General features: G+C 40.7%; 1 protein-coding gene across 1 annotated transcript in view; it reads left to right on the forward strand.

Annotated features, from left to right (window-relative positions):
- Positions 1-26,853, forward strand: part of TGFBR3 (transforming growth factor beta receptor 3) — a 104,985-nt gene that overhangs the window by 74,450 nt on the left and 3,682 nt on the right. The window contains exons 5-15 of the mRNA XM_086463175.1: positions 698-866; positions 3,230-3,377; positions 8,018-8,207; positions 9,429-9,754; positions 10,425-10,574; positions 12,381-12,512; positions 12,779-12,946; positions 15,551-15,850; positions 16,668-16,788; positions 20,847-20,882; positions 23,843-23,950. Coding sequence (XP_086319301.1) covers positions 698-866; positions 3,230-3,377; positions 8,018-8,207; positions 9,429-9,754; positions 10,425-10,574; positions 12,381-12,512; positions 12,779-12,946; positions 15,551-15,850; positions 16,668-16,788; positions 20,847-20,882; positions 23,843-23,950 — 1,848 coding nt within the window. The remainder of the gene's footprint in view (positions 1-697; positions 867-3,229; positions 3,378-8,017; positions 8,208-9,428; positions 9,755-10,424; positions 10,575-12,380; positions 12,513-12,778; positions 12,947-15,550; positions 15,851-16,667; positions 16,789-20,846; positions 20,883-23,842; positions 23,951-26,853) is intronic.

A 26,853-nucleotide genomic window follows, 5' to 3' on the forward strand; every position in this document is an offset into this window, starting at 1 on the left:
TGATGAGCCAGGCAGTTAAGACCAAAAGAGAGACTGATTATCTACTCTAGAATTTCTTAATTTCGGTTATGGATGTTATGGTCAGACTCCCTTAACGTCAACAACTGATTTAATCCTTTTCTTACTATATTCAGTTTTCCGTGCACAAGAGAATTGCAGTGTTTTTAGACAACACTGACTCTGACTACACAATATATAGGAAAATATATTGAGTAAGGAAATGGAAAATACTCTCTGTGATCCTTTAGGTATGGTGAGTTTATAATTACAAGAATAAAACATTTTCTAAAGGGAGAAGGAGTTGATTGCAAAGGTTTTCTATGAGTTAATTTCAAAAGAAAAATCTTTTTTTGAAGGTGCAAGGAAAAACTTAAATGTATTTTATTAATTTTGAAAAATGCTCACATATTTCGCTTTAGTATTTTTTTCAGATTTCTCTGTGGGGATTTTCTTTCATTAAATTTCAAAATCTGTAAATAGAAGCTGTTCAGTTTAGAAGTATATAATTTTACATCAGAGGTTTGTTGTGTTGTTGCAACAGTGATCTCCCTTTCGATACTATACTGATTTGCCCTAAGTGCTTATGACCTACGTCATAAAATATAGCGCTGCACTGAAGCAGACGTGGCACATACATACCCGTGAGCTGATACCGACATGTAAAGGTGCATATGCTTTCTTCTTTTCCCCCCTGCAGATCAAGTTTTTCCTCCCTCATGCAACATAGAAAGGAATTTTCTCTCTTTAAATTACCTGGCGGGGTACCTACAACCGAAAACAGCAGAGGGGTGCCTTATGTCGAACTTAGTCCAAGAAAGAGAAGTTCATATCATTGAACTAATCACTCCAAATTCCAATCCGTACAGGTAAAGTATCATTTAAATAGACTAAATCTGTTTGAAGTCACAGCTAAAGATTTTGCTTGTCTGTTGAAAATCAATTGAAAGCAGCCATTTCATCCTTACAAGAAGAGCTTGGACATTAGTACTTTGCCTTAAATAGGAATTAGTTCTTTAGTTTGTAAAGATTTTGGATTCTGCTTCATGATCCCAGGATTTTTCTGGACAAGACTGCAAAGTGTAGTTTTTATGGGCTGTATCCTGCCCCACTTCTTGCTCAATCAATCATTTTTTTCCAAGAATAAGGTGAATAAGGGAATATGAATAACGGCAGCATCTGACAGACAGGGTTTAAGGTGGGACCACCGTGTGAGGAGGTGAGAGACAGATTAAAAGTAATCTTGACCTGTCACAGGTAGCGATGGCTGGCAGGAAAGCTTAGGGCAGTGGCTCCCCAACAGTGATCCGGAGGTTGCAAGTGATCCCTGGTCCGTGGTAATTGTTCCACAGCTGTTCTGCAGAATCATAACAGTATTTTCTGTCGTTTCCAGTTGAGTTTAAGGGATAGTTTGATAATTGCAAGAAATGTTAAGGGTTGACAGCGGTCCACTGACCAAAAAAGTTTCTAAGTAGTGGTTAGGGAAAATTACTTAACTCTCTGTATGTGTGATGAGGATTAGCTGAATTGTCAAAGGTACCTTGGGGAGGTAAGACGTTTAAAACATTCACCCTTTGCTGGTCTCTCATAGGTCTTAGTGGGAGCACATGAATGGGGTTTGCTTCAGATAGTCATACCTGGAAAAGCTGTTCACAAGTGCTGAGTATGGTTGCTAGAACAGAAATTTCCTATGAAACTTAGATGGTTTTCTCTTTTGCAAGAAGAAAAGTACAATTTCATCAGAGATAAGGTAGAATTAAAATCCTGTCTGCCACCTGCAGACACTGAATATCCAGCATTGGCCAGTTGCGCTCCTCAGTCACATTTGAGCACATCCCATTCCTAACGTGGAAATCACACGGGGAGATAGAGGTGGGAGGAGGGCTCTTTGCAAGTAGGGTCATTATCTTATTGCAAGATGGTAAAGCCAGAGCCTGAGAATATTCTTGCCTAAAACAACCTTGGTAGAGTAAGAAAGTGCTGAGGTGTAGTGGAAGTGGAGTAGGTAAGCCCAAATGATCTGCCTCTGTGTGGCCTGAATTGCAGCCCCATCCTGGGCAGAGCTGTTCTTTAGCATCACCATCATTGTAAGTCCCTTGCAGCGTTACGCAATGACAGCCCTGTCTCCAAGCCCTCTGGGCTTTTGCCTTTGGCTGATAGTATAGGAATTTGTTTTTCAGATGATAATATCACAAAATGTTTAAATGTTTTGTAATGAAAAGTAAAAAAAAAAAAAAAGTAGTAAGTTAAATTCCTCTTGCTTCATTCTTAGCTTCATGTATTGTCCACAGCTATCTTTACAAAGTTTTTGTCCACAAAGAAGCATACAGAAGCTGAGCTGAGCATGTGTAAAACTGCAGGAGGTGAAACAAAGGTCCCAAGATACACTAAGTCTCAGTGCAGAATATTAGCTAAAACCTGTTACTTGGGAACGAGCACGTTCTTGTGACATATGGCCTCATAAGATGATCTGGAAGTAAAGGTTTTCTGTTGAATTAATATTTTGCATGACAAGATGTTATTGATGGGTACAAACCCATTTGCTCTGCTTATTTTACCAAGGTCTTGAAAATCTGGATAGTGTTCATCTATTTTCCAGCAAGCAGTAGGCTGGACATCTGTTTTCTTTTCTTTTCTGTTTTAAAGTAAGTATATATCCAGAAGTATTGGAAACTGAATACATGGCTTAATTCCTCAACACACGCAAGATCCTAAGCAGAGTAATTTCCACAATTTAACTGCCTGGGCAGAAACACTCCCCAATATAGTATTTGTGCATTTTTTTGGTATTAACCTGCTTAATTTGCCTTTTTGCTTTTTTTAAGGTATTATTTTGAGCTTTAATACAGTTATAGACAGAGGAAGCTGAAACAGCTATATTTAGGCGCTGTTGCAATGAAATAAGAAAACAATATTTACTTTCTGAAGCAAACTGCTGGTCATATAACCAACCAGCTCTAAATAATAGCTGAAATGAGTAGCACACTTCTTGTAAACAAGAGACAAAAATATTATTTGTCTAAAAAGCATTTTTAATGTTTCTATTGTTATGCAAAATCATTTAAGCGTACGTGGAGTAACAATCTGTTTTGCACATGTTGTGTTGCCTGGGATAATCTCCAGCATTTTAATCAGCTGGCCAGACAGTGGAAACATGATGGATTGGAAGAAGGTTGATAGCTGAAAATTTCTGGCATTCTGGTCTAACTTTCTCTCTATTTTCCACATACAGTGCTTTCCAGGTGGATATAATCGTTGACATTAAACCATCTCAACCAGGCGCCAAACTTGTCAGAGACGTCGTACTTATCCTCAAGTGTAAAAAGTCTGTCAATTGGGTTATCAAGTCGCATGATGTCCAGGGAAAGCTGGAAGTGATTGTAAGTTAAGGCACCTTTATCTTCTGAGAGATATCATACTGCGACAGTATAGAATCTATTTAAATGTGATACAGGGCTAGACCATATTGATTTCAGAAGGTTTTCTCTCTTAGCTGCTTTTTTTAATTATTACTGCATTTCAAGGGGCAAATACAGAAATGGAATATTTTTTTCTCATTAACTTTTAATATTTGGGTTATTAAACTGACCAGCACATCACAGGAGCCGGGTGATTAGTGTAAGGATTTAAGGTCTATGTCTTTTCAACTTAAAGTACCCTAAACACCAAGCTGGGGTGTTCATCTCCCTTTTTTGCTGTTACCTTTGTGAGTGGATCTACAGGTTCATCTCAGAAGCTGGAAAGATGCCTGTGAATGCAGAATGGATAATCCTAGATATGTGGCACACACCCACGTCCCTTTATAAGTGGAAACTTTTTTACTCCTTCTCCTTGTGGTTGTAGTAGTCTCTAGGCCTCTTCCCTGCCAGTACTTCTGTCCCCAGCAAGTGTTTGGTCAAATTGACCTCACCTCTCCTCAGACCGCAAATAGTTAAGTTTAAAAAAAATAAACCCCAGAATCTCTAAAGCTAAACTTCTGAAACTATACTTATGCATAATTGGAGGTTCTGATTCAGAATGATTTCTGGTACAGGCTTTGTGGCTCGACACCATTTCTACTAAGAAAATGTGTTTTCCCTTGCTCTGAAATGAATAAAATTGGACTGATCGTGCAGCCTGTAAGTGTGTGGCCTATTTCTGTCTTAAGTGATCAGTTAGGAGCACATTGTACAGTTGAGCTGGATGTTTGCTGAGGAGCACCCAGTGGCCTCCTAATTAACAGTTTTGCAGTAACTCAGATAAATTTTCAAACTCCAGCTCTCTGTATTTATAAGAATTTTACAGTGCTTAGTAGCTTTCTCCTTTTAATGTGTGCAAGGGCAATTCTGACAGGATCCAAAGGCTGCTTGATCCAAATCTTGTAAAGAGAACAGATTGGTAGGCAGGATTTCGTGCTAGATTTTGAGATTGAGGGAACTAAAAGGAAATAAATAATGGTGTTGCCCAGAAAATTGAATGGAAAGATTATCTAGGGTGGGTGATGAAATTCCCTTTTGGTCCCTGACATGTCTTTATCTTATGGACAGGAAGGGATGTACTGGTCATTTTGTAGGTCCTAAATAATCAGCCCTTAAAGAGAAGGATCAAGGTTAATTGCCCAGGATTACCACACGTGTAAGCAGAAGGGCAAAAAACGATGCTTAGCCTGAAATTTTCATTCTGGGTTGTATAAAATTCACCACTGTGTATTCAGGCCTATGTGGGTCTACTTTCACAAGATAGAGAATTGTGCATGAGTTTACTTCAGGCTTGGAGAAAGCCAAAGTACCGTATTTCATATCTATGAAGCTGCCTCTTTGTGGATGATGAATTTTCAGGGAGAGGAATTCTAGAGGGTTTTAAAATCTAAAGTGCTGCAAGGCTGCTGTTCTTTTTAAAGTTCTTTATTCATTATTGAAAGTATTAAGTAAAAAGTATAAGTGAAAATTCTTTCTGTAACAAGTGGCAGAAGGTAACTTTTTGTTTAGATTAACAAAAAGAGAAAGTAATACTATATATGGAAATGTCAGTATATAAAAGACTTTGTATATTTATCTTGGGATTTGTGAGTAACTGTTTGCCATACTGCTTCATTTATATAGATGCTTCATTTTCTGAATGCATGTTTATTCTCCTTTATTTGGAGGGGGCTGTGGGAGGGAACTAAACACCCCCATGTCGTTAAAAAGCCTGTCCATCCAGCATTTAGGATCTGTTCGTATCTCTGTTAAGCTGAAGGCCTTTCCAAGCCCAAATTTAGACAATGCATAAAAGCATGACTTAACAATTAGGTAATGTTTCACAATGTTCTTTTTATTAGTTGAAGCAGTTCCATGCACTGCAATTTTCCTAACTTCTTGCCCTCAGTACGAATCAGGATAGTCTTGAGGGGATTGGCAAACCAAGAGGGAAAGGTTAGTGCTAAGTGGCCTCAAACCCAGGACTGAGGGTTGTTAAGGTCTAAGTTCATAGACAAAAAATGAAAAATACTTTTTTAGATCATCTAGCTCATCTCCCAGCTTGCTGTGTTTCTTGAAACTCTGAAAGAGGATGGACACAACACCAAGTAAAACTGGAATAGTTTAGGTAAAGTAATTGCACATAATATACGTGCTGTGCTTTCCTCCCAGGCTGTGTCTGACTCCAGTCTGTCCTTACATCAACCCCCCGTGCAGTGCTTGTGTGTTTCTGTGCTCGTGGGACTATCTGCTGTTCACGTTGCTTCCTTTGGATTCGGTGCCCTTTCACAGAGCTGTGGGTTGCACAGTGGACAAAGAAGTGAAATTGCAGAAGGAAACTGAAGTGTGTTGAGGGGTGAAGAGTGAGAGAGGTGAAATGTGCAGAACAAACCTGCGAGGGTTTCAAAAGCTTGCAGGGACTATTCTTTACATGAAAGCTGTCCACCAGTTTCTGAAATGATCTGTCTCTATTCCGAGTAGGTTAGTAGATGGCTTTGATTGCCTGCTTTCTTACACTGTTGGTAAGGTGTTGGCAGGGCAGGCAAGTGGAGGAAGGTATGTCCATTCCTGCAAGCATTGACGCGATACAGGACTGAACATTTACAAGCTCAGCAGGGAGCGGAGGGGTATAAACAAGCCCTGGAAATGGTCAGTTGCCAGCTAGGACAGTAAAATTCTGAGAGAGTATTTGTTCAGCTGCCTCCTTGTGACTAAAAAGAAAAGGAAAGCAGAGAGCGAGATCCAGCAAGGTTGGGGTAGCGTAATAATTTCAACCAGTCAAAGCTATGTGGTAATATGAAAATGTGGATAAATCATGTCCAGATTTGTATCTGTTGAAGAGTAAAAGTTTATTTGATCCAAAACAGTAGTGAGGCACTAGAATTACGATACCTATTGCTTCCTTTTTGTTTATCTTCAGTGGCTTACTGGTTGTTAATAACTGTACTGGTAACAGTATCCTCAAAGCAGACACTCTGCACCTAAAATTCCTGTTAACTTCAGTTGTTAAGCTGTGAGCGTTTAAAGGATGCAGAACTGGGTCATTAGGAAGAATTGAGGGAGGGAGCTAAAGCTAAACTATGCCTTTCCATCAGGACTCTCTACGAGCTTTGTTCACTGCTTTGTTCAAAAGCTCCATTTCTGAGGTCAGGTGGAGAAGTGCAACCAAGATCTGTGAGGCTGGGTAGCAGGTCCATATGGCCACTGTCTGTAAGCGGTGTGGGCAAAAGATGTCAGTGCCATCAATCTTTTGATGTTCTAGAGAAAAAGAGAATTAGTATTTGTTCGCATTGAGGGAAACCAATGGGGATTTAAAAAAAAAAATGGAGCCTATATAATGGAAAAGGTAATCAGGCATGGAACTGAAAGTGTGTGTCTGTTGTAGAGCATTCAGTGGTATCATCTGCTTATAGAAAGTGCAATTAACATATTGCAGAAATCATCGAAAAGTGGGTCATCGTGCCTTTCGTGTTGTGTGTATGGTCAGCTTGTTTGGTAGACATTGATGTGATCGTTATACTGTAACGTAGAGTAATATTGTGAATGTAAAAATAAATACATATGTATTTAGCTTTGTGTGAATACATGTTTAAGTTTAAGATGCCAAGCATTAAAAGCGAGTTAAAGTGTAATACCAGTGAATATTTTCTAACTGCCCCTCCAACAGCTAGAAGTGCTTGTTATATTCCTTTGATTTGCCCATTTGGACAAGATAATTTGAAATTTTGCAAAACATGTACAGTAAAACAAAAGCTAACTATGTGACTCATCTGTATTCCATGGCCAACTTTGAAGAGTAGTTATTTAATAGTAAAGCTAAGAGGTCGGCAAGTACATTTATGTGTTTGCTGTATCGATGTACTTGTGTAAAACTTATGTTGTTAATTAAATTTTAATTAATTTTTTTTAAGTGCAGAAAGTATATGTTGTTTTTTAAGTAGTTTGGCCTTGCATAGATGTGCATGCACTTACTTATCGCTCTATTAAGCATTAAATTCAGTCTTGTTTAACATACTCAGCGTTTTGCAGGAGGCACACAACATTTTTAGCATGAAGCTCATTCAGAGAGGCACAGACTGCCCTCAGTGCCAGTTGACTTTAAAGCATTAGCTGGTATCAGCTCTACTGCACGAGCGTGCTGTGTTTTGCCTTTTTCAGTAATGGTCCTTTGAACAAAGGTTTTCCCGTATGTAGCTTGAGTGGTGCTCTCATCAAAGAAACGAAGGGGACATTTGAAAAACCGGTTGTCATCTTGTGTTCACCTCAGAAGTCACTTCAGCTCAGTTTTGAAGAAAATATGGCATTGTACAAATGGCTGTAAATACCTCTCTGTCTCATTTAGTTTCTGACTACCTTGATTTATTGTACTTCAGGTAGCGACTGGAGGAGGAGGGCACTTTCCTCCATGTGTGCAGCAGTTCTGTGCCTAAGGTGGCAGAGTCTGGTCTGTTTCCCGGGTGTTCTCATTTTGCTGTTATTCAATAGACTAAAATAGAGGAAAACCCATGTTCAATCAGTGTCACTGATGCATTTCAAATATCCTTAACTGGTAAATCATTGAACGAGTTTCTCTTTGTTTGCAGACATCAAATAGTATTGGTTTTGGAAAGGAAACAGAACGATCCATGACTGTGAGTAAATTAGTAGTACCTGATATTCCCTCATCGCATGAGAGTTTGATCAAGTGGGCTTATGACCATAACTATAGTCCAGTTACTTCCTACACGAAAGCCCCTGTTGCTAACAGATTTCACCTGCAACTTGAAGATACAGGTAAGCTTGAAGATGGACTCTTAGCATGTAGAAAAAAAGATACCTTGTATTTCCAGAAATATGATGATTTGAAAGGTGCTTGCTCAGTTTTGAAGGTTTGTTGTTGGGGGTGGCGCTACTTTCACTGCTCATCATCAAGAATGTTGGGGTAATATCTATGAATGCTGGTTAAGGAAAAAAAACAAACTGTGGCTTTTTGATTAGAAAAGTCCAGGCAAATTGTGTTATTTCCTGAAATGTCAGTGGAATTAAATGGTTATAGTTTATCCGACTCACAAGCCCTTACAGCTGACTGGAATGGGCTTCAGCAACTGGATATTTTGTTAGTTAATAAATCCAGCTTTGATTTTTTAAATTTTTTTTCCAAAATTATGAACATAGTGTTTCCTTGAGACATAAGCTTTTAAATTGTTTACAGACAAAATTGGCTTACCAAAAAAGTCTGAGCAAATGGAATGAAAACAACTGTTAAAAAAAATTTACTTATTTGGCTGAAGTCATTGCTGATGTAAAGATATCCGGGTCCATTGAAGCTAGTGGTGTTGCATCTGCTTTGTCACTCATTCAGAATTTCAACCACTAAAAATATTGTTTAGCTGTTTTGATAAAGCTTATATTCACATCCATTTTATCAACTGCACTCTCATGAGTTACATATAATTCTGCTTGGGCCAGATGTTGAGGTTTCTGCCCTGAGTAGTCACATGTATAAGCCAGGAGGTGGTTAATGTTCTCATTTCCTCAGTATAAAGTTAACTCTCGTTTACCTTCACTCTGGTTATGGAAGTAGTTCCACAACAGCGAGTGACTGATTTGTGATGGGGCAGGTAATAGAAGAATTTCACCCAATGGTTTGCGCTTAGGCTGTTTCAGCAGCACTAAAATAGTGTATTTGCTGAATGTGGTGTTTCTTTTACCTCTGTGGTTGCCTTTTGCATATAATAGGCCCGTTCCTCAAAGTGTATTTTCAGCTCTTAGTGAGGCAGATTTCTAGCAGGGACTAATTATACTAAGATTAGATGCCTCAGTAACAACCAAACCCTTAGTGGAGGAATTGTGGCTAGTTACCTGAAAAGTACAAGGATGCAGCTTTGGATGTCCTTCAAGACCTTTCTTTCTGGATAATATTTTGTTTATATGAAAATGATTAGTTCTGGATGCTTTTAGGGAAAAAAATCTAATAACCTAATGTTCCCTTTTTCGTTCTTTTTTTTTTTTTAGAAGAGATGAATGATGAAGAAGACCATTCCCTTCCTCCAGAGCTGACAGAACTGCTGGCTGCTAACCCACTGCCTGCCCCAAAGAATCCTGCATTAAGTGATGGCCTGACTTTCCCATTTCACATTAACAGAGGAAGACATGACACAGTGGGAGAAGGAATCTTCCCATCCAGGGATTCCGTGGATACACTAATAAATCATGACTTTGAGCATTCCCTATCGAAACATAAAGAACCTGAAGAGGTTCAAGGCAGTGCTGATGTGGCCCTGTCAATAAAGTGTGATGACAAAGTCATGACAGTAGCTGTAGAAAAAGACTCTCTGCAGGTTGGTGTGATCTTTTATTCTCAAATTTGGGCAGGCTCTTTTGGGCAGACCATTTTATTTGTGTTTTGATTGAAAAAAATAAACATTCTAAGATCTACAGCCATCACCACCCAACCCCCCAGAAATAGTTTGGTGAGGAAACTATACTATAGGTACTGTCTGCCATAACTCAGGGTCATGTTTCCTCTTCCCAACAATCCGGTAATTTGTAAAGGGATTTCTGGTTAAAGCTTTGCAGGGTTGGTTCTGTCAAAAGATTACTGTACTCGACCATCAGTCTGAGTTTTTAATCTCCAGAGTACAAAGAAGCTGCTTTTGATTGCTGTGTGAGACCTGAATAGATCTGTCTTTACCATCTACCAGCTGATGTCCATTTGCATTCTGGAAAAGGGCCTGATACAGACAGCATTTTTAGCTCGTTTCAGACCAAACAGAGTCAGCATTATTAATCAACAGATTAATAATGAACCTGTTGTTTGCTTTGTTCCATGTTACATTTCGTCCCTGTCTGTCATGTATAACAGCATTTTGAGAGTGACCTTCCCTGGATGTCGGTACAATGAACTCCACTTCCTCCTATCAGCAGTCATGAACAGTATTCCGAGCTGCACTTTAAGCCAGAGCCTAACACAATTGTGTTTCAGCCACTTACAAAGCGCCTTTGTTTCAGGCTAGCGGCTACACAAGGACAGAACTCTCGCTGCTGGATCACTCTTGCAAAGCCAGGATGAATGGTACCCATTTCATTTTGGAGTCTTTGCTAAGCAAATGCGGGACTCGGACAGCATATATCTTGAACAAGATTGTTTATTTTAACTCGGTGAGTATTTTACAAAGAGGAGCCGCCTTCTGCGCTGCACATCGTAGTAGTACAAGGAAGCCATTGTAGTTAGCTTTAGTCTTAACAAAAAGGAGGCATCCTGATCTTTTCCTGTCTAGCTCAAACCTAGTTGCAGCTACAGTCCCTGTATTCAAGGAGGTATGAAAGCTGCACATTCAGTGTGGTCCTGTGGTCAGAGAGTATCCCAAAGGAAAAAGGAGGAGTTGGAGTTAAATACTTTTACAAAACTGCATGGCTGCACTTTGGGGACCATCTGTATCAGTCTCAGAGAAGCACCAGCTTTCCCTATGCAGCTTCGTTGTGCCCATACGTAAGCAGTACTGCAGAGCTGTAAGGAGGAATAGGAATGAAGTTCTGTGATTGCACAGGGCAATACCATTTAATTCATCTGCTGAATTATTTTCAGTGAAGTTTTTTCTTCCAAAATTGTGTGTGGAAAAGGCTTTCAGAATGGGAGGAGAAGACATTATCTGCGCATGCTTCTCTCTTACAGTTTGTGTTCATATTTGCTATCAGTTGATGTATGTGATGAAGGGACTCTTGAGTCCTTGTACATGAGTGACGATCCTAAGGTTAGGTTCTAAGCAACTGCTTCCAGACTGGCTCAGCTTATGAGCTTGAGTACAGTGCAGCAAATCTGGGTTGGAAAGTAATGACCCATTTCTCTTGCTAAGCTTTCCAGTACATAGAAGTAACCTTGGCAAATGATGGAATGGCTGTGCTCCAACCCAAACACAGCTAAGGCAATCTGATCTGACCTTGCCTGGTTAAAGCCATTCTATACTGGCAAACCTGTGGCACCTAACTGCAGAAACAATCCCAAACCAAGACTGTGGATAGAAACCATCTCCAAACTACACAACAGCACATGTCTGGAGCTAAATACTGTCATTGTCCTTATAGTCTATTATAGCCCAAACTAAAATGAATATTTGCCTCCTCTCCTTTCTCCATCGTGTCTTATAATAATCTTGGCTACTCACACTCTGAATCGTGTATGGTATCTTTCAGAATCTGGGAGCATTTCTCCTAAAAAGTAAACCCTGTGCAGTGAAGTCTCAAAGAGTGTATATGTCCCTTCTTAGCAGTTGCTCTGTGTCCAAGAAAAAAAAAAAGGATGAAATCCTGGAAGGGAGTGGGCTAGCTGGGGAGCTGCAGGGCATACAGAAGCAGAGGGCAAACATTGGAAAACAAAAATGGGAATTTTCAGGTGAAGAAATGGAGAAGTGTGCAAAGGAGCGGAAAAAAAGGTGGAGGGGGAAATTCAGTAGAAAATCAGAGAAAAACAAAGAAAGGAAAAATGAAGAAAGGCACATCATGTTTTTGGGTGTACATCTCTGAAAAAAAAAAAATGCAAATGACAGAAGAGAAAAAATCCTTTAATGACCCTAACACTTTCAGTGATTTTTTCCATGAGTGCATTAAGGAAAACTCCAAGTTGCCAAAAATCACTTTAGAAAGCCCTTTCTTTTTTCAGTGTTGGTTATAGAAAGACCAGAAATAGAATGGAACTGCTAGGCTGCTCATTCAGACACCAGCACCCAGACTGGTGTCTTTGCTGGCTCTCAATTCTGGAAAAAAAAATAAGGGGCGTTCTCTAAATAGAACCTACATATCTTACATGCTCAGCACAAGGCTGATTTAAGACATGCTTTCACCATCTCCTTAGCTGGTGCGCTTCTTTTGGCCTTTGCATTGTTCTGAAGAGGGAAGAAAATAATAACCATGAAGAGAGAGTGCTCAGTTATCACCTAATTTTATGCGTTTGCAATACCTTTTGTGCAGATTGTCATTCAGCTGTCATCACCAGCTGAAAGCAGCGGCTTTGATGATGATGACATGGAATCAGGTGATAATGGATTTCCAGGGGATGCTGATGAGGGAGATGTTGCTTTCTCAAGCTGGCCTGAAATAGCGGTATGTTACTCTCGAGTTTGCACATGACAATAGAGAAATGCCTATTTTAGTAGGCACTTCACGTAAATTGCCTTAATTGTATAGCAATTAAGTTGTCTTCTAACACGTTTCTTCACACTTCTTTTTCTTATGACACTGTAGAAGATTTGCACCGGGTAGATGGAGCATGGGTGGGCCTGCATTGTACACTCCAAATTTGTCCTTATCCAGCTACCGCTCCTGACGCAGGATGTTATGGTATTGGTTTTTTTTTTTTTTCATTTCAGTTTAATTGTACACTGCACCAGCCAGAGGATGACAGAGGAATGTTCTGGCCTCCTGAACCACACATCACCAATGTGACCTTCAATATGGAGCTGTACAAAACAGATCTGTTCCTTGCTCCCTCCCAAGGACTCTTCTCTGTGGCTGAGAATGGGCCAATATACGTAGAGGTAATAAACTGAAAAAGGCTTTCAGTCTAACAGAAACAGTTTGCAAGGCCATGCAACTGAGCCAAATCTGTTCTGTCACTTGAAAGGTCTTGTTGTGCAGCTGCTTTAGGCAGACAGGTAGGTACTTTGGTGGCTGCAGAGAACAGAAACTGGGGGGTAAGAAGCAGGACAATGTTTCGGGTCGAAACCAAAGGATTCCTGCAAAATGGATGAGTTTAGCTACAAGGTAAATTGGTCATTCTTGCATTCAGTCTGCTTTTCTGTGCAAAACTTACAGGTGGTCTCTGAGGTCGTGCTCTGAACGGGCGTTTCCTGATGAAGTCTTCAGGGTTCATTTTATTGGGTAGTATGGCTGAACCTCACGTGAAAGATGCAGACATGCAAAAAATGATTACGAGTGTCTGTCTTCCATATGCCAGTGCTCTCGGGTTACAAAGTTAATACAGATTCTGATGTCTCTCTGATCCACTTTTAAACACCGGTTACAATCCCTTTGAATGCTATCACACGAGAGATCTAACAGCTTTAGATAAGTAAGACCAGCAAAGTCAACAGCCAGGTACCCTTGACTTCAGGTGCGTTTTGGACCTGGTAGTATTTCCATGGGTTGCCAAGCTGGTAGTATCACCAGTTTATAGCTGAGTAAATCACCAGTGGTCAGCCATGGGCTTATAAAACCAGGAGATGAGTGTATGGACTGAAGCAGTGCTGTGCCATGTTTCTCTTGCCCAAGTTGGTTCCTCTCTGTGAGCCCACGTTGCACGCGATAAGCAGAGCGGCCCGTTTGACACTGCAGTTTTCTTCATTGTTGCAGTGTGTTGTGTCTCTTCTTCGTTCGAGAGAATGAAAAGTACTTAAGACAGTTGAAGCAAAAAGAAAGTACGTCACGCTCCATTAAGAATATGTTTATAAAAGATGCATTATTTTTTTTCATTTGGATAAAACTGGCTGCTTCCTTCAGTGATCTGGGATGAATCCCTCTGGCTCCGAGCCCTCTGGATTTGTCTGGTTCTGGAGCTGTTTATTCAGACAGATGTTCTGATTTCTTCATCACCTGTCCTGGCAGAAGCCTTTTTTTTTCTGTTTGTCCTTCTTGCTCAGTGGAAAATCTGTATCAGTTTTGAACTTCTGTGACTCCATTTTTAGCTGACACAGTTTTGTTTGTTTGTTTGTTTTCATTTTTGTTCCGGTTTTGCTTTTGTTATTAAATGTATTTTGCGATTTTGGTCAATAAATTGCTTAGTTCATAATCTGCAAGAGCTCTGTATTCCACTTCTCTGCTAAATACGGTTTTTGTATTTGAATCTTTTGGCTTTTTTTCCTTTGTTTTCTACTGTCATTTTCTTATCATATTTTGATCTCTTCCTCTTCTAGTTCTCTTCTTTCCATGAGATAGCATTCGTCCTGTTATTTACCTGATGGTGTTTCATGATACTGTAGTATGCCTGTCCTCCTTGCCATAATCTTTTTTAACTAGTTCACACAATCAGCTTGTTTACCTGTCGATATCTGTGGCTTGGCTTTCGTTCATCATTCTTTACTTCTTTTTAGAAGATGGTCTGTTTAGCTTAGATGCTTCAGCACATCCCTTCATCTCTAATTTGATTGCGGCTGACATAAGGGAGAGAAAAAATGAGAAATGCCTTTATTCACTGCAAAACTCATAGCATCTAAAAATTTCTGTATAGACCCCTGGAAAATTTGGCAGACTGTTCCTTAAGTATACACGCAGCACGTATGGATTAAGTACACATTGAAGGCACATTTCCTCAAGGAAGGAAATGATTTCTTGTGAAACTGTTTTCATCAGGTAGTGTTAATGGGTAGGCACAACACTTCTGTTGTTTATTAACAGCAACATGCTTAATTTGTTACAAATTCCATTTATTTTTTTTTCCTAATTGTTCTGTAGCATTTGTTGTCTGCATTCCAGTCCAGCTGGACAACATCAGTGCCCTGGAAGTTTGCAGTCTTAATTATTTTTCATAAAAGAATATGAATTTCAGACTTACAGTAAACTCAAAGAATCATTTCACAAGACACTATGGCTTTTTAGGAGGTTCCCCCCCCCCGGCCCAGTCGAGCAATGCCACCCACACGTCAGACCATGACCTCCTCTCTGCCTGTGCATTCCTCTCCTGGCTGGGGGTGGGTTCGCTGTTGTGTCTGTTGCTTTTTTTTGTTGTTGTGTTTTTTTTTTTCTTTTTCATTAAAGTTTCAAACAGATACAAAGACATGGAATTAATAATTGACTTCCATACAGCTCTGTTGTAGTCTGTGTGCCCAGGGGAAGCAGTGCTGTCTCAGGTGGCAGTCGCAGTCATTAACTGCGTGTCTGATCTGGACTGGGTTTTTCATCTGCTTTCGGAAAGATAAGGGATTGCTGTATTTATGCACAGCTATGCTATTAAACAGCTGCTGGTTTTGAAACGATGGATTTTCTGTCTCTCGATTTGACAGTCTACCCTTAACATTTAGCCTTCAAAATAGTTCAGATTGGAAGTGGCACTGGAAAACTGCTTAAAAAATTGTTGAAAATGTTAATGAAATGTGAACTAAAAATGTCATTTCTGAGATCTTACCGTCTCTTTCTTTTTAATGCAGGTGTCTGTGACTAAAGCTGACAGATCCTTGGGCTTTGCCATTCAAACATGCTTTGTTTCCCCGTTTTCAAATCCAGATAGAATGTCTGACTACACCATTATAGAAAACATTTGTCCTAAAGATGAATCTGTTAAATTCTACAGCATTGAGAAGGTGAACTTTCCGATACCACATGCACAGAAGGACAAAAAAAGATTTAGCTTTGTGTTTAAACCAATGTTCAACATCTCGCTCCTCTTTCTTCACTGTGAGTTGACTTTGTGTACAAATAAAGACAAAGATACTCAAGGACTGCCAAAGGTCAGTAATTTATTAAAGTCTAAACTTCTGATTTAGCTGAAAATAAGATATTTTTTCATCTGAACTATGAAGTGAATAAACAGTTTTCTATGCAATTGAGATATGATATGATTTGAACATGGTATCTCTAGGCTCAAGATTTTAATAGATAAGAATTACGGTGCTATGCATTTTGACTGCATAATTTACAGTTCCTGTTTAAATTTCATTAGGTGGTTACGTGGGATAAATAGAAATTGCTTTTTATTATGCAGGTGTTTCAGGCTTATCTTTGCTATCCATATCCAAAGCACAAACAATGTTCAACTTTAATTTCCAGAGACATGCATAATATCAGATATTGCAAAAGAGAATTGCCAAATTTTGCTTTATAACTAATGGAAATGGCTGTAAATTAGTTGTTAAATAATGTGTTACAAGAACTTGGAATTTATTTTTACTTTGGGGTTTATGCACATCCCCCTTAATTTTTTTTTTTTTTTTTAAGATGATTTGTCATTATTGATCAATACATGTTGGTGGCTACAATTTTGGCTACCAGATTTTTAAAAAACATCCTAAATAAAATAATTACTACCATTTAAGTTCAATAGTAGCGCTCATAAAGGTTAGGGGATCCTTAGTGAAGGCAAAGGTTGCGCCCTGAAGCACAGCTAAGAATTACCTCTGCTAGTGCTAGGGGTTGTTTGGAGGTTCTCCTCTTTTTGTGGTAAATAATATAGGGGAAAACTGATAATGAGGGAACTGCGCAGCTGGCACAGCTGTCCTGGCAGACGGGCGACTCTCTGACCTCGCACGCCGTGTTTTCCACTCGCAGTGCATTCCTCCTGATGAAGCTTGCACCTCTCTCAATGTGGATATGATCTTGGCCATGATGCACAACAAGAAAACCTTCACCAAGCCCCTTGTTGTAATAACGCATGAAGGAAAACCAGAAGGTACGAAAAATGACCTCGAACTGTTTAATAAAGCTACATGTATTATATTGTATAACATACAGCTGCTTGGCGTGGGGGAGTACTCTAAGTGTGTGGCACTGCATAATCTTGCAGTGATACTGTGTTTGGAAGACGTTAGTTGTTTAGACATTTCCCTGGCAGCAGTGACCGTGGCAGTTCACTGCTGGTTTTTAACTGTCTTTATTGATCTCTGAACATATGGTTTCGCCAGGCATTGAGAAAGGAAAACCGTACTGCACAACAATATGTGGGTTTCAGAAGTATGAATATAGCAGTGGTGCTTCTAGCAGCTGCTGGTTGCCCAGAGATCAAAGGCAGTGCTCTGCTCCTTGCTGTGTCATTTTTTTTGTGGCGCTTGTAAATATATCTTTAGGAATAACAGCGGTGGAATTGCAGAGTATTGAAGACGCTGAAGCCTAGTAAGTTTGTAAAGCAAAGGGGTGGCTACCAGAAAGAGACTCATTAGACTGTTAAGCTATTAAGAGCAAAAGATGGGATGCACAAAAGTATTTTAATTCCGCTTCGGTGGGGCTTGTTTGATTATGTCATCTCCATGGAAGAAACCCACGAGTGTGGCTAGTAACTGGTCAGAGGAGTTGGAAAGGCTGAAAAGCCTTTTGAGAGTATGCCAGACAGCATGATGAGGCTGAACTGTAGCTGAAGAATATGCCCTGTGAGTGATGAGAAATAAGAACAGTTTTCACAGTTTCATTTAATTTGGAAGTTTTTTATAGCGAATACCTCTGACAACAGCATCAGTCATGCTTTGATGCAACCATAGAAGAAAATATATGTGCGTTTTCTTTTTGTGTTAGCATGGGAGTTTAATCAGAAGCTTCAGTGGCTTCACGTGCCCATCAAAATCTTCCAATCGTGTCCAAAGGCCGTTTGGCCTTTGGGTTGCTTTTTGAGGGGTGTCAAAACGATGGGGATCAGAAGTCCTTTAACCTCTGTTGTACAGTGGGTGCTTTTTAGCCTTCGAACAAGTACCATTTAAGGTGCCATACAGCATTGCTAGGGGATGTAAGCAACAACTGTTTCTGTTGAACTGTGCAAGTCAGCTCGTGTTTAGTTTTGGGGTTTTTTTTACAAATTTGTTAATACAGATAAAATCCCCTGTGAATTAAAGGCAAGTATTTGAGCTGCCAGTGTGGTACAATTAAAACTGCTTTGGGCCTGATTCGGCGCTCTTTTCTTTTTGCAAAGCTCTAGGGTTTTTTTTCAGTGGTTATTCTATTGAGAATGAGTAAATCCTGCAACTGAAGTTCAGCTTTCAATAAACAGACTCGTACTCTGAGCTCTCTTGCCCTTCCGATGTGTGGAGCATTGTGCACAGCTCCCATCTCTGTCTCCGCTCAGAATGTTGTCTTTGTCAGAGGCACAAGGTCTTAGTGTGCAAAGATGAGCTAAATTTATAAAGATTAGTTACAAGACAACAGTGTGATAGAGTGTTTTGTTGCATTGTGGGTGATTTAGTCTAATTGTGGGATGTTTGGTGGAAATCTCCCCAGCATATCACAGCTTTCAGGCTTAATACAAAGTGGCACATTAACAACGTAGCTTTGTCGGGATGCAGTTGTTCTGCGGTGAATCAAGCAACCCCTTTCTAAAAGCCCAGTGCCATTGCTGGCCAACAGGTGAACCTAAGATTCAGAGAAGAAATTATATCGTGTTACTGAACAGGAGAATTTACATCTCAGAGGTGGTGTTCTTAATTTTCTTTCACATCAACAGGCCAGCTTTCATTGTTGTAAACCATATGATGTGAGTTACTGCCATTGGATCTGCTCTCCAAGCCAAATGTAGCAGTCGTGTGCTTGACATTTCGAAAATCAGAACACACTGGTCATGGAAAAGGTGTCATCTTTTTTTCTTCAGGCCTGAGTCTGTCTGTCTTATGACTGTCGTTGACCGCAATAGAAATCAGAGCTGTATATCTAAATGAGAATAACTCTTCCTCCCCTCCTAATTTCGTTAGTTCTTTACAAGCTCAATTGCTTCCATTATTGCAGTAGATCCCAATGGAAGTGTCTAAAACCTAACTCCACGCCACGTTCTTTTCCTTTGCATTCCTTCATTTCACACACACGCTCTCCCTGACTTCAGTGAAAGGCACATGGATGGCCACTTAAGTGCTAGGAAATACGTGTTCTTCTGTGGAAATAATCTACCAATGTCATTGTTCAGATTTTTGCTGAGTGTGGAAACTTCAGATTATTGCTTGTATACAGCAAAAGGAGACAGGTCATAGAAAGGAGGTCAAGTGAGAAGCTAACAAGTGCCTCTATCCTACAAGAATATAGAAAATCATGATAATTTCTAAAGGCTGTCTGCTGATGTTTTTAAATTAGATGCTTTTCCTGGACCTCAAGGATTCCCACTGCTTCTGTGTTACTCTGAGCAAACCACATTAAAATACATGTAAGAATTGGATGACTGGGGAGAATTGATAATGGGATACACAGCCTGTCATTAATTAGCAGACTTTATATTCTCTGTAGAGAGGCCAATGACAGAATGAGCATGGAAAATTCATTCTCTCCTCAGCTCAGAAGGCGTTTTCTTGGCGCTTGGGATATGCTAGTGGAGTGTTTGGACAATCTGATAGTGTCCTTACCCGTGTTTGTACTGTTCAGTGCTCCTTGGTGTCAGTCCAGCCCTCCTCACAAATCTTGCATTCAGTTATGCTTTTGTGTCATGTGCCCTTGACGCCTTTTCAGCTTATTTGTGCAGGCGCACACACCCCCCACACCCCTCTGTGTTCTCACCTGTTTCCTGCCGTCCTGCAGAGAGTGATCTGGAAGAGATACTCGTGTGTTAGAACAAGTGACAATAACGCAGTTTAAGAATAAAATGATTTTTCAGATATTGTAGGCACATGTGTCTCAGAACCTAACAATCATAGGATGTTTCTGGCAGCTTAGTGCTGCCATTTGGGTTTTAGAAGTCAGAAGCATAGTCTTGGTTTAAGAATACTTTAAATAAATAAATATATTTGTTTTCAGTATTTTTTGAGTTTATAGCAATAAATTTTTTTTTTTTTCAATTGCTGCAGATACAAACCCAAGTATTGGGACCCTGTCTTATCAAATCCTTTTACAGCTGTTGCACTGGACACACTCAGATATGCCAGAATTCAAATGAGATCCCTAGGTTACTGGGCAATCCAGAAGCAAACTGCAGCTAACCAAACAGGTCCTTGGGTCTGAAGCCAGAATCTCTGGCTCTTCTGCTTGAGGTGGCATTCTTGGAGAAAGATAAGAGAAGCCAGTTGAGCAAAAGAAGGGAAAATTCTTCATTTTTTAACATATGTTTACTTGTCTCTTTCTGTTACATGCTGATAATGATGATGATATTTTATATTCTTGCCAAGAATAATAGCTTTGATATAATAGCTATGATCTTTCCTTTCCTATATATAATTAAAACCAAAACAAAACAAACACCCAGTTTCCAAGACAGAATACCAAGTAGGACTCAGGAAAATGTGTGAATCAACACATATTCATGCAATTTGGACAAAGCAGTGTACATCATGCCGTAATACTGACTTTTCTTTAGAGGTGATAGCCAGTGTTATGATTTTAATTTTTTTTGGTGTGATTTAGCATGCTGGTAATCTCATGTTTGTGATTAGTGAGTAGTCAGATGAATGTGATCACCTTAAAACAGCCTTTTCAATCTGTGCTCTTTAAGAGCTCCACATAGGGATAACCAGAGTTACTGCAGGTCAGATCTGATGACATCTGGGTGGGAAAGGTTGTGGGGTACTTGCCAGCAAAATATACGATGCATGAACTATATTGTAGATATGTTCCCCCGAGGAATGATCAATATATGGATAGAATTTTTCTGAGCTGAGCAAGATGATTGAATTTGGGCTGGTTTTCCTGAAGTTCCTGGTTTGTGAAAATTACAATTAATGCCTTTCCATCATATCACATCCTGAAGGTTGCTTGCATAGTTTGTGGGCTGGATGTGGAACTCTGTCTGATTAATGTTTTGTGGTTTTTGTTGGTTTTTTTTTTCTAAATTAGATCCTTCCCTTCCAAAGCCAAATGTGAGACAACCACGTAAGTAACTCAAACCAATCTATTTTAAGCCTTAAACTTTTTTCTCAAGAGATCAATGCAGAAAATTATCTTCAAGCTTTCTGAGTGTGTGTGTGTGTTAAATTCTGGGACAGAACATAGTTCTGACTGTATTGCTGATTGAAAGGTTCCTGTCAGTATTTAGAGAGAAGGGCTGTGACCTGAAAATCAAATTTGGGAAAACACGATTGAGAGTCTCAGCCATAGCAAGTTCATTTGCTGATGTGTGTGGGTGATTTCCCCCTTCTCCGCTGCGGCCACTGCTTCGCAATGCCAGGGTTCCAGCAGCAATGCCATCTTACAGAGCTCCTGTGACCTACTGCACGCATCGCTCCTGCCCTGCACCGCAGCTGGCCACGTCCCCAGTTACTCTGGCACCAGCACTTACAGGTCATGCTGTAGATGAGATCACTGACTCGATGTGGATTAATTTGTTTGGTTTTTTCTGTTGTCCTGGCGTAGTGAGTTAACCAGGGTCAATTACTGACCCAGGAAGGGAAGGGGAGAAGCAGCACTAGAAGACAATAATAAACAGGAAGGTGAAGATGATTTGTTGCCAAAACCAAGAGTGAATGGAGAAAAGGGAAGATTAGAAGAGGAAGTGGAAAGAAATTTTTTACCCCTGCTCCTGTCCTTACATCTTTGGGACTAAATTTGCTTGAAATACGAAGGGGAATGACAAATTCTGGTTCTGCCACTTCAGCCTGCATGTGACTTTCTCCTCTCTGTTAAGTTTCCCTCTAGAGGAGAGGACATTGGCTGGTGCCTTGTGGAAAAACCAGTTGAGTTTAGAAGAGTCTTATCTGTTTGCATTTAAAATGACCAGATGTGGCCAAAGCAATCAGAAATAGACTCATAGAATCATAGAATGCATTGGGCTGGAAGAGACCCCCAAAGGTCATCGAGTCCAATGCCCCTGCAGTGAGCAGGGACATCTTTAGCTAGATCAGGTTGCCCAGAGCCCCACCAAGCCTGACCTTGAATGACTCCAGGGATGGGGCCTCCACCACCTCTCTGGGCAAACTGTTCCAATGCTTTAGCACCCTTATGGTAAAGAACTTCTTCCTAATATCCAATCTAAATCTACCCATTTCTAGTTCAAAAACCATTGCCCCTCGTCCTATCGCTATGTGCCCTTGTAAACAGTCCCTCCCCACCTTTCCTGTAGCCCGCCCTCAGGTACTGGCAGGTGCTATAAGGTCTCCCCAGAGTCTTCACTTCTCCAGGCTGAACAACCCCAACTCTCCCAGCCTGTCTTCATAGATGAGCTGCTCCAGCCCCCTGAGCATTTTCGTGGCCTCTTCTGGACCTTCTCCAGCAGGTCCGCGTCCTTCTTGTATTGAGGGCCCCAGAGCTGGACGCAGCACTGCAGATGGGGTCTCACCAGAGCAGAGTAGAGGGGAAGAATCACCTCTCTTGATCTGCTGGCAACGCTTCTCCTGATACAGCCCAGGATGCGATTGGCCTTCTGGGCTGCAAGCGTGCATTGTTGACTCGCGTCCAGCTTTTCATCCACCAGTACCCCCAAGTCCTTCTTGGCAGGGCTGCTCTCTATGGCATCATCCCCCAGCTTGTATTGATTACGAGGGTTACCCCAGCCCAGGTGCAGGACTTTGCACTTGTCCTTGTGGAACTTCATGAGATTCACACGGGCCCACCTCTCCAGAACCCTTTGGATGGCATCTGACTGCACCACTCAGCTTGGTGTCATCTGCAAACTTGCTGAGGGTGCACTCAATCCCACTGTCTGTATCATTGATGAAGATACTAAACAGCACTTCTAAGCCACTGTCAGGTGCTGCATATGCAAACTTGGTTGCAGGCACCGAGAAATGGGTCCTGAAGGCCCTTGCCAACAGGAACTGCTGGAGAAGATGTTTGTCAAAAGGGGAAAAAGGGAATGGCCCTGAGGATCTCAGGAGCTGTTGGGCTGGGGGATGTCCCTAGGGACATCTGCTGGATGCAGGAACGTGTAAAGTGAGGGTGTTGGTTGTGTTTTGGGAACTGAAGTTCCACTGGAGGATACTACTGAGAAGATCCAGTCACCTCATTTCCTTGCCAGCTTAGTCAGTAAAATGTTATTCACTGGCCTAAGCCGTTTTGTGAACTGGGAGACATTAAAAATACTGAAACTAGGAATCAATTTTTTAAGAAGAGGTTTCCCCGAATGATTGCTAAAAGAGTGATTATTGTTATTTTGAAATATTTCTAATCAGCAAAAAGAAAAACACAAAAGCCAAAAGTTTCCCTGTTTGGATGGTTAACATGAGCGGGCAATACATTCAGGAACCAGATGCTGTTACCCTTGAACTGGTACTGCGAAAGGGCCTCTCCTGTAGAAAGTGATTTGCATGTGTGTGTGTGTGTGGTTCTATTTTTGTGTTCTGGAATTCATTTCAGTTATTGAAAGCATTGCCAAATGTGAAAAACAATTGTTTCTATTTATGTTTTTGCTGACTTTTTGCTGGCATCCTTTCCCTCTTAACAGCAGTTCCGTTCCCCACCTAGATTTCAGACTGAATTTGCAGGAGTTGTGGGGGGAAGTTTGCTTGAATGTTAGGGCATTTAAATGAAGAGTGTCTTTTTGCCAAAAATCTCAGCCTTTTAAAAACACATTCATAAGATAAATGGATATTTAATGGAAAGCAAGTTATTGACAGCCAACTGAAAATGCTTAATTTCTGCAACGTTTTCCAGATTTGGGTGTGCTGAGCTGGGGTTTTGCTTTGTGATGTGGAACAGTTGGTTGGACTGAAGCCAGTCTCTGAAAGCATCACTTTTATTTCCTTGATGCAAATCTGCTGGTCTGCTCCTTAAGATGGTGCTTAATTAACTATGAATCTTTAAAAAACTTTTCCATGAAAGTGTCAGGGTGAATTTTTGTAAAACAGTATTTGCCACTGAAAAGAAAAAGTCCTCATTACGTGTGTTTCCCTTTGTAGCTGTCTTCTACGGTCTGGACACGCTGACTGTCGTGGGCATTGCCTTTGCAGCATTTGTGATTGGAGCCCTGCTGACGGGAGCACTCTGGTTTATCTACTCGCACACAGGTCAGTAGGTGGGCTCGTGCAGAGCTCAGTGCAGGCCATGCCACAGGAGATGCGGTGTGGTCTGAACTCTTGCAAGGTGGGAGGAAAGGGGAGGGGGGTCAGCAATGGCTATCCTGCTGTCCTGGACTTTTTTTTCCCCTGCTGTCTGTTCTTACTAGGGTGTTTTCCAGCAACTCCTCCCGTGAGGCTGTTGGTGTGTATCAGCAGACTTGATACCCGCCCTTCCCTAAAGGGAGGTGTTACACATTATGAACATGATTTAAAATTTGCTAAAATAATTTTAAATGCAGATCTTGAAAACTCACCTGGGACATGAGTAAAACTGAGTATTCCTGGCTCGTGCATTATCATTAGTAGCATCTCTGTATTTCAAATTTAGTTAACAATTCACTTAATGAATCCCTTCTGGTTCCCATACTCCTTTTTTAAAATTTTTTGCAGTGACTAAATAAGGCTGATGTGACTGGGAATGTGATGTGATCAGTACAAGGAGTGGGCCAAATGGCTAAGAGAATGCTTTATTTACATAGACGTATGCTGAATATAACTAGACCTGAAGTGTTTCTTGGGCCTTGATTACACAGTTTTTGCCCCAATTATTTATTCCTCCATTCTTCAACTGTTACATTAAATTGATGGAAATCGTGTGTCATTGATGGAAATTGTGTCCTGCCAAATAACCCGGAATGTGCCTGAGTTGGTGCAGCCTATAATTTTTCAGTATCTCCTCAGAATTTTTTTCCATATTACACTAAGTTAGCAGAAATACAATACTGCCATGTATCGGAAGAAGAGGGAGTTTTGGGAGCTTTCTGTTGCATGTAATCTGCGAGGTGGTATAGACAAAGACTGGATGGGGCCTTGGTTTGCAGCATCTGACCTTGGCTGCTTGTGGATTGCGGGGTATCTCAGGATCCCTGCAGCATGCTGGGCTCCCAACTGCTTCCATTTTTGGCCTTGCAAGACCCTACAGAGATCTCTGGGAGGTGAGGAGAAAGTGAGGTCAATAACTCCAAACCTAGGTGGCTCTGGAGCGCTGGAATTCTCCCATAGCCCACTGCAGGGTCTCTTCGGCATCTAAAACCTCATGGAAGCTATTTAGGAGTGAGAGTCTGGCCCTGTCGGGTCAGAGCTTCTGTAAATATTGTGATCCAGGAGCTTATGTTAATTTGGAAAAAAAAAAACACAAAACCAAAACCCACCTGTGGGTTTGTTCCAGTTGGCAATACAACAGCTTTGTATAAGCAGTTTAATACTTCTCAGTGTATCAGTTGTGTATGAAGCTTGTTTGGGATTGAGGCAAATGAGGAAAATTTAAAGGTTGTGATAGCATATATAAATAGTATAATTCTGCCTCATATACTGCTGAAACATTGTGGAAGAATAAGTGCAATTTCAATGAGTGAGTGTGTCAGTTAAGAATGTAATTTCCAAATAGGTAGCCTTTATTAACAAAAAATTGGAACAATTGTTAAATCAATATTGTTGGTCCTGCATTTGTGGAAGTTCAATCTCCGTTCATATGCCAAACCATCTATGGACACATGTTGTGTGTCAGTAGTCGAGGAACACTGGGAAGCCAACATGATAAATCCTTCAGCAACAATAGGACTTGGACCAATCCCACTAAAAGAATTACACTAACAAAGTACATCAGTCATAGTGACCATGTGTAAGTAGTGGAGAAGGCAGCTGCTCTGGCTTCGTGTTTGAGGGGTGAAAATAAGTGGAGAAGGAGGCCAGGCAAAAAGTAATAAATGAGAAGAAAAGAAAGGAAGGGGACGTTGTAACTTATCAGATCAGAGAATTACAGAAAGGGTAAAAAAGCATCTAGGAAGTTACCTGGTTCAGGTTTTCAAAGGATTGTGAAAGTGAACCTACGTTCCTGTGCACATCATTTTCTGTGCATAATACCTTGTATCCACAAAGCACGACTTGCAGCAGAGTGCAGTGAATGCTCTGGCAGGGACAGACTCTTAGAGGACGACTGCTGTGGCAGACAAGATAATCCAGCTGCAGTGGAAACATTTTAGAGCTGGCTGCAGACTTTTATTTTAATAAGAAGGGGGGAGGGGCAGGGGGAAGAAAATCTAAATTTCATCTACAGAGTGGCCTTCTTTTGCCACTAGAGAGTTCACGCATTGCTGAACTGTGTTCTGAAATCTCATCTTTTGTTGCAAGTAGCACTGGGTTTGTAGCACATGATTTAGTCCAAAGGTTGGAAAACACCTTTGGACTAAACACAGAAAAGCTCATTCTAGAACCGTGTTTTGGTGATACTCAGAGCATGGACAAAAGCTACTGCTGGAGGAGAATGGCAACTTGAGATGTGTGAGGTAAGGTATTTTTGTTGCTGTAGAGCTGTATGCAATACAGCAAAAGGCCTCCTTTTTGCCAGTAGTAAGAAGGTTTGTCGATACCCTTTTATCAGTGTGTCTCTGCTGGCAGACTCATTCTAGCACGGAGAAAGCTTTACATGAATGGGCTCTTGTGTTCAACTTGATGGGCTGTTAACATTAAAACTTCAAACAATTGATAGTAGAACAGAACTACAAAGTAAGTAGGACTTCAGCTCCAAATACTGAACAAGGGTTGTTGTGGTTTGAGGTTTTTTTCATGTAGGGTTTTTGCTGATTTCAGTCATGAAAAATCTCTCCCAAAGCATCAAAATTGTGCTTTAGAGTACTGTGGATTCTCTGAAACAATTCAGCATGGAGTACAGATGTCCTAAGGTACACAGGTAGCAGGGGAAGAGAGAGGGGAATCTAGGGTGACAGCAACAGAGGAGGAATTTTAGCTGACTTCTGCAAAAGGACTGCGTACTTTTGATCCTTTCTCCAGTCAGTTAAAGGATGTGAAAGGTGTCTGAAAACTTTCCACAGGGTGTTGGTCCTGCCCAGAGA

This window comes from Leptosomus discolor, chromosome 3 (assembly GCF_034619465.1).
Source record: "Leptosomus discolor isolate bLepDis1 chromosome 3, bLepDis1.hap2, whole genome shotgun sequence".
Taxonomy (NCBI): Eukaryota; Metazoa; Chordata; class Aves; order Leptosomiformes; family Leptosomidae; genus Leptosomus; species Leptosomus discolor.